A 13,567-nucleotide genomic window follows, 5' to 3' on the forward strand; every position below is an offset into this window, starting at 1 on the left:
TGTCCACGCGCAAGTATAAAGGGGGGGGACATCACGAGGAGTCCATGGGCAGGTCGCGTGCTGTGGGTTTTGCGAGGACTCTTATCTCTTTTAAGATGTAGGACCAGCGTGGCACACTCTCATGTCTCTCGAGCTCCTTATAGTGCCAGCAGTGGTGTGGGCAAGCAATTTCATAGCGGCAACTTCACCTTACCCCATGCAACATGTATTTCGCATGCCTCATACAGGCCTCAAAGTCGTCATGAGCCACAGGCTCGAAACCCCTGATTGCAAGGTGCAATAACTCCCATAAACCTCACAACCACCACCTAAATATACGACCGAAATATTATTGAAAAGCACTACACTTGCCTGTATCTAGCAGAGCGTCATTTGTATTCGAGAACATTAAATAGTCCATTTCACCGTTATGTGACTCATTACCTCCTACTTACAACGGCGCCTACAACTGCATATACCAACTCCCTCTGAAAAAAACATTTGTCGCAATGGATCCATGCATCATTTTCAAATATAAATAGATTGTTAATTGATGTCTCCATGCATTGGCCTCCAAACGTCATTAAATAAAAAAAACACCAGCACTACCTCCGAACTTTCAGTCTGAAAAATAATAATTTTAAGTGGGCCAGATAACCCAAGCAAGCTTTCAATATCGATGTGGGAATGAAGGGCGTTTTGTTGTGTGGAAATGTATGAAATGAGAGCAGAGCTCAACTTGTTATTACCCCATGGCCCTGTTTGCTGGACCCAGTTAAAACCGAGCTAGAAAATCTGTCATTTATATCTCCAACACCCTGGCTCTTCGCAGGCTGCAGTGCAGATAAAATATCTCCAGTTGTGCAAGAATATTTTTTTATCTGTGGCATATGTGGACAACAGACAATCAATAGATGCCACTTCACGGTGTCTCGACATATTTGTAATACAAGGCATCTGACCACCACAATGCAATGGCAGACAAATAAGACGAAAGTCAGCCCCCTTTGTCAATCCCCTGATGAGGCCACCATATGCCATGTCGGTCACGGGGGTTGTTGGACCATACTTCGCCAGGATGGTCAGTGCGGTTTGGTAAAGGCGGGTTTGTTGGTTCAAATGCTTGTTCAGATATCGCTCACGAGTGCTGATGGTCATGCTCTAACCAATGCACCACCGCCAAATTAAGCAAACAAGCAACAGGCTTTTCTGCCCATCCAAGGACGGGTGTATATTGCAGTAAGTCTGAAATATTCAATAGAAAAATAGTTTGGCTCACGATTATTAATGGGGGGGGGGGTTGCCCCATGTGGAGTGACGTCACCCGCTAAATGGTTATTGGGGAGAGGTGCGGCATGTGCAGTGCGCGACCTTCTTGTGCGTTGGTGTAAATTTCCACGCGAACATGAATATTAATGAAGGGGGGAGGGGCCTCTTTTGCAATGACGTCAAGCATGGATGTAGCAGTGTGCTGCGTAGATTAATTTTTTTGCCGTCACTTTCTGTAAAGAAACGTCATATTTGAAGCGACTTTGCGTAATAAATTATTGAATTCAGCTCGACCTTCCTCTGCGTTCGTGTAAAAATCCACCCTCTCATGAATATGAATACAGGGGGGTGGGCCTCATGTGGAGTGACGTCACGCTCGGGACGGACGCACATTTCTGGGTGATTATAGTAGGCAATGTCACGCCAGGTGTAGGGTACTTGCTAACACCACCATAAAGTAACACTTTCAAAACGGGGGGGTCAGACATTTGTGACGATGTGTGATGTGTGACGAGGTGGGGGGGGGGGGGGTTTGAGAAATGTGACGTCACATCAAAATGCGCGACTTAAATTAAATATAGACAACACGTTCTACTTAATCAAATAGACTTTTTTAATCAATGTTTTCTCCTACAACATCAGAGTGCAGCGCCACATTAAATACGCACTACAATGACAATAGTTTCAAGCGATTTGAAGCATGTTTAATTTTGGGGGGGGGCAGAGCTTTGTGACGTCATATTTGAGGGGGGGTCTGACTTTGTGACGTCGTGTGACTAAGGGGGTGGGGTCAAAAATCGTCCAAAATCGTGTGACGTCATTTATGGTCGGTCCCCAAGTCCTCTGTTAATGGCAGCTGAGCGCGTTACTGCAGATGAGACAGTGCATGCCACGTGGTCACCGAGGCAATGCAAGAGAGCAGCCAATGACCTTGCAGTGTAGAAGTTGCTGCGAGAAAGCAGCCCGCATGATATTTGAAAGCTTTGGAACATCACGAAAGAGAACCGACTTTTACCGGGCAGGGTCGCCCGAAGAGCCCTACCTCTAACTCCATAGGTGCGTCCTTAACAAAAGCGTCACCTCCAAGGGGGCAAATGAGGACCCTCCGCGCAGCATAAATAACCCTTTTGAAAATGTTCCACTGCAAATGTCGCAACCCAGCTTAACCCCGCACCGTACTTGGCACCGCTGCAAAGCAAGAGTCCATGACTACTGAAATAAACAGCTTGTTGGGAGATGTCTGTTTTACTGCCCTACAAAAAAAACTTGGCGAGCCATATCGCAGCACTTTGGAGAATGGGCAACTTAACATCTGAATGGGTTCTCTACTTGTGACTGGACAATAGAGCCACCGCGATTTCATATTTCACAATATTGTGTTTCATGAAATGACGATTTAGTACATTACAGTAATCCCTCGCCACTTCGCGGTTCAAGTTTCGCGGCCTCAGTGCATCGCGGATTTTTCGAACTGATTTAAAGGCCTCATTATACCTGTACAGTAACACCATCATCATCATCATTCATCATCACATTCATCATCACATTCATCGAACTGCACAGGTCTGTCATCGTCGTCATTGTCATCGTCGTCGTCATTACTGGAGTCAAGTCTCAAGATACTATTGTCATTGGTGAGTGTAGAACACCATAATACGTATCGTATGAGAGAGAGAGAGTGAATGTATAATATTAAGGTTTTATAATTAAATAGATTTAAGTAAAATATATATAAAGTATAAATATACATATTTTAAACATTCTGGTACCCACACACACATATACGGAAATTCCTAGGGGGCCAATCCTACTTCGTGGATTTTCACCTATCGCGAGGGGTTCCGGTCCCCATTAAACGCGATAAACGAGGGATCACTGTACTGTACTTGCAGTACAACTCAAAGACTCTCCATTTTTATTTACTGCAGCTCACTCAACAAAATCCTCATTTAACTCACTTCAATTTTACAATCGAGAATGCTCGCAAAACACGTGCCGTCAAGATATTTGTGACATCATAACCACCATGCTGTCAATTTATCTGGAAAACGTTTCACAAAGCACTAAAAGCTATTCATTCAGAATTTTGATTATAATAGTTTGAACTTTAATTATTGATATTTAATTTTAAAAAATCGTCAGAAAATTTTATCAGAAAATTTTAAGTTAGCCAGGTTTAATCACGATATTTTTCAAAACAGACAATACGATTGTGGATCTTATATTGTGGTAGTAGTACCGCCACATCACGGCAAGCCAACTGGACATTAACAACCTGGGCCAGTAAGGTCACAGAATCGGCATTAAAAAAGACGACGCTGCACTAATTTGCCGGACCACATAATATTATTTACCCCGTACAATAGACTCTAAATAGCACATTTACGGCACATGATATAGCTGTCACATGAATGTTGTGCAAGGGGGGAAATACCCTCCTAAATCAATCCTACGTACACAAACGCTGCATTCGGAGCTTCCCACATGTCTGTCAAATCACGTCTATAAATGCCACTGGCAAAAGAAAAGCTCTGCGTAGGGAAAAAAACCTGTTTCTTTTACGACAGGATGAGCAAACGCAATGCAAAATGTCATGAACGATGTGGCCAGATCACAATGCGGAGTAAAATCATATTCGAGTCACACATTACAACAGCTGCATAAGTAAAAAAAAGCATAATGTCACACATATGTTCATCGGTTTGTAAAGCATAAATTATGAACCACAAATGTAGGACATTTTGGCTCCCTGCAGGCAATAATGGCAGGACTGCTAAAAAAAGAGAGGCAATTTGATAGGACAATTTTAGGGCTGCATTCAAAACTAAACACCACTGTGTGAAACACTTAACAATGGCAGGAAGGCAATTCCATAAACATGCAACGTGCTATCAAACCGAGTGCTTTCTGAGGGATACATTAGGCTGATAACGCGCATTGAATCGTGTATAAATGCACAGATTACATTAAATAGGTGGAAAGCTTTTATCCAGGAGCATTGCGTGCTGCAGTAAGAAAAAGTTAGCCGCATGCAAACAAACTTTTAACAAAGAAACACTCGGCAAAAACCAACACGTATCCATATATCACTTAACTCATTACATTGCACAATAAAAAATCAACTCGAGTTGGGGGGGGAAATGCAAATATGTTTTACTTGAGCAGATTCCTTGCTAAGAACCGCTTTCCCAAACAAATCAATAATAGAGCTGTTGCTATTTAAATAACTGTCAAATTACTGTTTATTATTTGTTCCCGATAATAAACAACGCCTGTAATTGTTTCGACAAGCAAATGTAAGATTGCGGATAATTAATGGTGCGTGCCTAATTTAATTCGTATTGCAATTAATATATTGGTGAGCCAGTGTAGAGTAACACATCCTCCCGAGTTTAATTAAGGGAAAACCATAGGCTTGATGAAAGCGAGGATTATTAATTAATAACGATCTTCATTATTCTTATTGCAACATTTACAAGGGGGCGGTGGGTGCTGGTGGAGGGGGGTGAGGAGCGGCACAGTGGTTAAATCGCTTAACTTTGAACCCAACGAATCGAGTTCGACTCCGGGTCACAGATAACATCTGTAGGCGAGTGTCATCTGAACCGGTCTTGGGCAAGGCACAACTTAATCAATCTGCACTGGCCAGCATGGGGAAATATAATCAGAAAAAAAAACCCATGACCGACAAAGCGTCGTGAAGCTTTCATCCACTGGTGGATTGACAATGGATTGTAATTAATCATTTACAATTGTCTTTATTATTATTACTAAGGTAAAAAAAATTAAGCTAGGCTTAATGCCTGCCCATACACGCACACAAATAGCTCAACACAGGCAGTAATCTGGACACCCCACTTTTCTATTGGCCACTGCTGACACGAGTATGCAATGACCCTTACTGGGCTGGCCTTTCTGCTCCAGGGCACACACCACGTAGCACAGGCCTACTTTCTGCCAACGATGAACGTATCCTCCGTATCCTCTTTTCGCAAGTGTGTGAACAAAGTTCACGTGTGTGAACAAAGTTCACGTGTGTGAATTGCCCGATGATGCTGGATGTAATTACCAGCGAAACGTCGTACTACTCAAAAACTGTAAATGTTGTGGATTCACTGGGCTAAAGTAGTGAACTTTTTGTATTTTGTCAACGTGACACTTTTTTGCTGATTGGCCGTGTCGGGCGGTGGAGGGTTACGACACATTTATAAATAACGCGATCTAACCCAAAAACGTGTATTATGAAAGTGAAGTGTTTAACGTAAAACACCGTGTGAACTATGAACTTTATTCACACACGTGTACGTTAAATATATAGTCCCATACTTCTCATTGTTTCATGACTGATGGGTTTTGAGAAATTGAAAAGCAAAGGGCAAGACAAGAAAAAGTACAAACGGTAAGAAGTGCTGCTTTGCAATTACAGGTAGTCCTCTACTTACGATGGAGATGCGTTACGACGACCCCCTTGCAAGTCAAAAATATCATAAGTCGAAGATGGCCTAGCCTACCCAGGAGTCTTAAATGGTGATAATTTAGCAAAACAGAGCAGTACCGTACTGTATAAACTATATACTGTATGTATTTATTAATTGCAATACTGTATTGCACAAAAAAATGTAAAGTAAAAAAAGGTAAATTCTTAGCCTACCTACATGAACTGCAATTTAATAGAACGTTTTTTCAGGAAACAATCCTATCTGCTATAAAAAAAACTTTTAACATGCATTGAACGTATCGTATCGTGGTAACCCTAAAATGAAATCGCCCGTACGCTGCTGCGCTTGCCTGCCGCACGAAATTAAAAATATTTTACAATTTTGTCGTATCGCTATCGTAAGATCGAAATATCGTAAGTCGGACTGACGTAACTCGGGAACTATCTGTATAAAGATGCAAGGTAATTGAATACATTATACACTGATATGTTTTACTCACGAATATATCACTACAGCGTACACGCAGTCCTTGTCAATTCACTGCTGGATGAGGAATTCCCCACGCCTGGCACTGCAATGTACACAGCACTACATAATTATGATGAACCTATATACAAGCGGAGCGTTTTCAAAGTTAAGAGACATTATCGTTCTCGCATAGTTCCGCAATGCGTACAATATGTGGTCCGATTTTATTTCATATTTATTTTTATTTGAACATTCATACCCGACCTGTTCAGGTTGACTTTACATGGAGAATAAGATTTGTGCACACAGACTTCGCATTTCCTGGAAGAACCTCTTGATGCTATACGTTTGGCAATAATGTCTAAACTGAAAAAGTTTGTGCCACTTTGAAAAGTGAAGCTTACATCTTCTTGGTTCTTTCGGTAAAGTCACGTAGAAGGGAAATAATAAAATAATAAAAAGAAAACATCATAAAAAATGTAATTCTCACTAGCTTAAGCTTCCAGTCAAGCTATAAATTTAAAATACATTTTAAACAGCCTTCTAGGGGGGAAAACACAAAACGGTGTATAGCTTACAATGATTTCATCATTACTGGACATGATCTATCCACTTTTGGATGAAGTCCTCACCTTTCCCCAGGTCATTAGCATTTCTCAGTTGTTCTATGCAATCTAACTAGCTCATGCATACAGACACATTTTGTTGCTCCATCTTAAGAAACACTTATTGTGTTCCCTCCTTAGGCTGTCACTATCATTAGTCTTTCCCACTACACATCAGCCTTCCAAGTGATTACTGCTGTTACACTGTTTTTATAGCTTTATTTTGGTGATTCGAAAACATATGGTTAATCTAAATTGTCTTATGGTTTTTATTCTTGACTTGCACCACATTGTGATTTTTCCACACACCGTATTAATAATGGGGGTTTTTTTTGGAATATTTGCTGGTTTATTCCAGGATGTTTCTTTTACGCGTCGTCGCTTTAAGATGTTCTTTGTTCATATTTTGTTTGTTGCGGTTGCACCCGACTTAAGAGCCGCATGGCTCACAAGGCTATAACAAATAAATGAAACTTGAACTTGAGTGACATGCCCTGCCCAATCCCACTTGTTTTTCAAAGCAGGAATCTCTCCACATGTCTAAGGAATACATGGCAGCTTGTTCCATTTTCTCTGTTAAAGTCCATGCCTCCAATCCATTGGATAAGAGGTTATATAAATTAATTAAAAACTGTCTACTTTGGGCACACACTGGTATGTTGCATTTCATTACGAAGTTAAGTTTTCCAATTAGCGTTCCAATCTGCTCTCATTGGCCACTTTGATTCATCTATAAAATTGTGATTTTTCTTCATTTCACACAGACAAGTTTACGAGTGCACCGAGAACATTTATAGCAGATGATTTGTGTCAAGGCCAGTACATCCTGGCCTTGAACAAATCATTACATTGTTTAAAAAGTCAGCAGTGTGTTAGCTTCAAGCCACCAATGAAAGTTAAACCCAGGACCTCTCTAATAACCATAGCCTTAAATTTCGATTTAAAGCTTTCGTGACTGCAGGGCTTCATCTTCTTGGTTCTTTCGGTAAAGTCACGTAGAAGGGAAATAATAAAATAATAAAATAAAACTATTAAATAAAATTCTCACGACGTTTCGGCCACAACGCAAGTAGCCATCCTCAGGTGAAGAACAGGGCTGTCAAAAAGACAGCGTCCGAATGAACTCCATTTGGACGCTGTCATTCGGACACTGTCTTTCCGACAGCCCTGTTTCTTCACCTGAGGACGGCTGCTTGCGTTGCGGCCGAAACGTCGTGAGAATGTTTTATTAGTATTATTTTATTATTACGTGACTTCACCGAAAAAACCAAGAAGATGAACCATAGGCTGGTCTCTCAAGATGTCTGTTGAAATAATGCGTGCGCACACATAATTTTTCTTACAAACTTAAATCCACAACGAAATATAAGAAATGTTGGTACAGTTAGAAAATACTTTTTTCACATAAAATGTACACAGTGGACAGATTCAGGCCACACTGGAAATAAAAGACAAAATATGTTTATTGAAATTCAACTGCAATATTTTGATTCATAATTTGGATCTGTTGTGTGTAGTTTATTGTCAGGTTCCTTTAAGCTATTTGCACAGATTTTTAAAAAACACTTGGTATTGTTGTCAGACTGCCACTGCTGTGCAAAAGCCTCCCCCATTTCCATCCATTATTTTACTTAGTTGTTCACAACAAGTGGTGGCCATCAAACCCTCTGATATTGCCTGGTCATCTCTTCAGCTGGTCTTCCTCTGCTTCATTCGAATTCAATATAAGCTATGAAAATAACCCCATTCACACTTTCAAAGTAGTAGAAACAGCGATAGACTGCTGCAAGTATTTGTGCTGTTAAATGTAAGCATCTGAAATCCATACGCATTTCATAAAATACCAAAAAGAAAGATTGATTATGCACAACTAATGCCTTTTAAATTACTTTAGTCAATTCCAGTCTGTGACAGAAATGTGCTTGTTATGCAACTTAATCTGTAAAAAAACAAGCTCTGGTTTATTGTCAATAGTGACGATGCCATGATGAAAAACTGATTATTGACTGCATTTCAAAGGTCATCCAAAATGACTCGCTAGTCCCACATCAGACTTGTGCCATATTGGGTATCCATCGCCTGTGAAAACCCTTGCATGGAACTTTACAAGGAGCTGGCCTAATCGGGCAAAGCACATCAAACCGCCGTAGAAGCATGGTCACAAGCACACACAATCCAACAATGACCAGTTAGTCCCAGAGTTCTCTGACACGATGTGCCAACCCCCTGTTGTTATCCTTCATTCTGGAGGCAACTGGTTCGTGGAATGTGGCTACCGACTCTGCAGACCGAAGTTTCTCAATGCTGACGAACTTACGTGAACTCATTTAAAGTACAATATGTACTGCAAACACTCACGACGGGTATGATAAGTGAAATAATATGAAAAACGGTGTGCTTGTGCGCGGAACTTGCAACCCGCTTCACGAAAAACACTCGTTAAGTCAGTCTTGAAAATGAATGTTTAACTATTTAATTGGGCCTAGTCTGTTTTTCTGGTCACATTTTTTAAAAAAAGCGCTTTCAAACGACCTGCTGGGACGATGTCCTTCAAGCGACCTTTGCCCTTGTCCACTTCCAAGGTCCTTTCGCTGGCTTCAGTGAAGCGACGGGCTGCTCGAAACCATGCACGAATTACAAATTCGACGCGTACTCCAAAACACACTCAAGGGTTATGCTTTCACTTAAACATAGCATGTGCACGTGGCGCGCGCCACACTTGACTGCAAATGCACAAAACGATACTGCCCAGCAGGGAACTTTTACACGTTTTGCTGCACGGTATTTATGACCCAAAAGACCAAAATCACCGATTGAGAGGCTTTCACAGCAAAAAAGCATGTTATGCAATGCAAATGTAACTTTACAGACAACATAGCGGTTGTTAAGTCATATTCTTGCGTATGGCAATTTGTTCAGGAGCTAAATGGCCAATCTCGAGGTCCCTAGCCACGACTAGGGCTTCGGAAGAGAGAGTATTGTGGTTTTTCCTCCTCCTTTGAAGGAGCACAAACCACAGTGGCCTGCGATACAGTGCATACATTTGTATTGCATGCCCACAATCCCACTCCTCTTGCTTATTTAATTTTGGACCTGTTTTTTTAATAAGATAACATTAAAATAACCCAGGGATGCTTCATACCTGCATATTATTCGCTGGGTATGGGATCGGCTTTTTTGCTCTACATAGCGTCTTTTGTATATGCTGCTCAAGTTAAATAAATTTAGGGAAAATTGGCAGAACAGCGGACACCAAATAATCTGGATGCGTTTAAGAACGTTACACACATTTAGGACGTAGAGAACGAGCCGTTCCAACACTTTAATAACTATAGTAATAGGTTTTTACCCTTTCAACTGGTACAAAAACTGACACCTTTATACAAGGCATCATGTTTGCAATAACCACAACACAAGCAGTCAAAATGCAAACAAAAAGAAACAACTCTGATGATGATAATATGAACTGTCCTTGAAGTTGATTGGTCCACACCCGAGACAGCTTTTCTTAGAGCCTAGTCTCCATTGGTGGTGGAGCAGATGACGCCAAAAGGCATACAACTCAAAAACAGCGCACTACCAGAGTATTGAGAGCTCGGGGTAAGCATTTACACTATGAGACCTCTTTTACCAGTGGCAAAATATAGTAATAGGTTTTTACCCTTTCAACTGGTACTTTAATAACTATTCATGGATCTTTCGTTAAAGTCACGTAGAAGGGAAATAATAAAACATTATTTAATTCTCACGACGTTTCGGCTACAACACAAGCAGTCGTCCTCAGGTGAAGAACAGAGCTGTCGGAAAGACAGCGTCCTAAGAATATGAATCCCTGCAGTCACGAAAGCTTTAAATCGAAACTTTAATAACTCTTAATTTTTACAATGTAATGACAAACATCACGCTGCAAAACTTCCCAAAATTGCAGAGCTATTAACCCCAACTTATACCCTTCAACGCAAATCACCTCCTCACACTCTTGTCCCCTCGTTACCAATTGCCACACAGCTCGCGCGAAACTAATAATGTTCGCGTGTGTGCTGTCAAAGCGTCGTTGCCTGAAACGTCAAAAGTTTTTTTTATCTCTCTCTTTAAAGGCCACGGTGTCATTGGACTCAATCTGCTGGAAGTTATTTTTTGTCGTCGCTAATTGTGTTTGTTTGCACCACTGCCAAACGCAGCAGCAGCAACATCAGCACCATAAACTTAATTGTATTCTATAAGTAATCAGCAACAAGCAAACCACCGCGTGCGTGCAACACGCGGTTCGCAACTCTTTTGCCCTTTAAACTCCAACTTCCCCGGAATGACGACCTCAGCAGTAACAACTTCACACAACGGAGCACGAAACAGCAGCAGCGTGGCGTTCCATGCAAAGCACACAACAACCACAACAACAACCACAACAACAACCACAACACCCGCCATTCTGCCGGTGACATCACCACGGCGCCTGTGCCAGGCTAGGTGCACTCTGAGGCTATCGCGTCGAAAGGTCTCGCCGCTAGCACGGAGGTCACGGGAATAGACCCGGCGGGTTCCATGTGTTGACCGACGACGGAGACGACCGGCAGATGCACACACAAAGTCAAAGTTCCCCCGTACAGCCTTAACAGACTGTTGGGGCAAGTGCTGTCAAGTGAGTAGCTCTCCGTGAAGGTCGGTAACGGCACCCGAAAGGAGTTCAGTTCATTGATTAGGTATAGCCCTGTGAGCAATTCGGCTTTAGAATCTGGTGCAACCGCAACAAACAAAAAAATATGAACAAGAAAACATCTTAAAGTAACAGAAAAATCCAGGAAAAAACAGCAAAGTGGTCAACAACCACCCCCACCCCCACCCCCCGCAACCTCCATCCCCCTCACGCACACACAGCCAGACGCACAGAGAGACACACAGACCTGGTGTTTGCCCAACAAGTCTCCCGTGAGCGCCCTGCGGAACGAGAGGGCTGAACGCCGCGCAGCTCCCATCGTCGCCATTGCTTCTCGTCTCTGCACACGCGGCCCGCTGGGGTGACGTCACTTAAGCGTTCCCAGCGTGGTGACACGCCGTGTGACGTCACGCCCCGTGTCGTGACGTCATGCCCGCCTCGTTCACAAAGAAAACTCCGCCCACCCGCTTGGCCGCCCCCACCCGGTCCCACCCGGCTGCCCCCCCCCCACATCAGCCCCCCCAACACAACCCGTGGCGGATGGCTTCTGTCTACCGAAGCTATGACAGGAGTCGCGTGTTTTTAATTTTCGAATTTGCCCAAAAACTACTGACAAGCAGAGACGACCAATCCGCCCATGGAGGCAGGCGAACTCGGGCGCCAAGTTAATTGGGGTGCCAAATTTGAGGGAAAAAATACAATTGAAGAAAAAATACAAGTAAAATAAGGATGTCATTATTACGGAGAAAATATTAATTATCAGAAATTTCTCAACATTTCTGAGAATGTTATCACGTAAAATATTTTATTTACTTGAAAAAATAAATACCGTAAATCGCAGCGTAGTCGGCCTAAACTTTTTCTGCTACAAATTCGTCACGTGTCAACAAAGATTAAAACTATTAAGGTATTAAAGGAGTTTCACAGTACAGTATAAACATGTGTATTCTGTTTACAGTATGCCGAATATCATAGGCGTCCACAGCTATTTAAGTAGGATAGCTTTAAACATGTTGTAATATTATTCTACATTATAATCCAGTGTCAGGTCACCTGTAGTTTGAGTCATATCATCTCCCTTGGTGAAAATCAGATTTTTTTAAACATGCTTAAAACATTAAACGGAAAACAAGGGCAAATAGTTTCCCTTTTTACCAAAAACCTCAGCCGAAATCTGCCCTTGGGGTTTTGGGGATGGGGGTGCTGATTGCGTGGTTCGCCTTAGGGGCCGTCCATTAATGACGTAACGCGATTTTGGAAGATATTTTACTACCCCCACCCTTCATCACACGGCGTCACAAAAAGTCAGACCCCCCTCAATTATGACGTCACAAAGCTCTGCCCCCCCCCCTCCAAAAAAAAACATTCTTCAAATCGCTTTAAACTATTGTCATTGTAGTGCGTATTTAAAGTGGCGCTGCACTCTGATGTTGTAGGAGAAAACATTTATTAAAAAGTCTATTTAATTAAGTAGAACGTGTTGTCTATATTTATTTAAATGTGCGCATTTTGATGTGACGTCACATTTCTCCCCTCATCCCCGTCACACATTGTCACAAATGTCTGACCCCCCCCCCCCCCTAGGTACGTGACGTCATTTATGGACGGCCCCTTAGGGCGCCAGTTGCTGGCAAGCTCGTCTGGGGCCGCCCCTGCCTACACGTAAGTACCTCGATATACGAAGGAGATGCGTGCCTGAAGCTAAGTTTGTACATTGAAACGTCGTATGTTGAATAATTTATAACATTGTTATTATGAGGATGCCTTTGGAACTTACCATTTAATACTATACATAAATCATAAGATATTGTAAACAGACAACTTATCTTGAAAATAATGTTTTTTTCCTGTAGAGTAAAAACATGACAAATTAAAGCAAAATAGTGAAGAAACGTAATTGCATTCTTATTTATATAGTACAGTACTATAGATCGATAGATATATTTATTTATCCGTTTTATTGTATTCATTATTTTGCCTGGATTTTTTTGCAGAACATTTATGTAATTAAAATAGTTTTTCCCCTTTTTTCTAGCAACAAATCAGGTGTTAAGATGTTAAAACACCAAACTGAAACCTTTTACAAGGAAGCATGTCTGCACTAACCACAATACCTGTGGTCAGAATGCAAACCAAAAACGTACTCTGATAAT

At 41.8% G+C, this 13,567-nt stretch overlaps 1 protein-coding gene across 1 annotated transcript in view; it reads right to left on the bottom strand.

Annotated features, from left to right (window-relative positions):
• Nucleotides 1-11,781, bottom strand: part of SUCLG2 (succinate-CoA ligase GDP-forming subunit beta) — a 135,248-nt gene extending 123,467 nt beyond the window's left edge. Inside the window, exon 1 of the mRNA XM_078876627.1 lies at nt 11,662-11,781. Coding sequence (XP_078732753.1) covers nt 11,662-11,742 — 81 coding nt within the window. The 5' untranslated portion in view covers nt 11,743-11,781. The remainder of the gene's footprint in view (nt 1-11,661) is intronic.
• Between the last annotated feature and the right edge of the window lie 1,786 nt (nt 11,782-13,567).

The sequence above is a fragment of the Lampetra fluviatilis genome, chromosome 44 (assembly GCF_964198595.1).
Source record: "Lampetra fluviatilis chromosome 44, kcLamFluv1.1, whole genome shotgun sequence".
Classification (NCBI taxonomy): Eukaryota; Metazoa; Chordata; class Hyperoartia; order Petromyzontiformes; family Petromyzontidae; genus Lampetra; species Lampetra fluviatilis.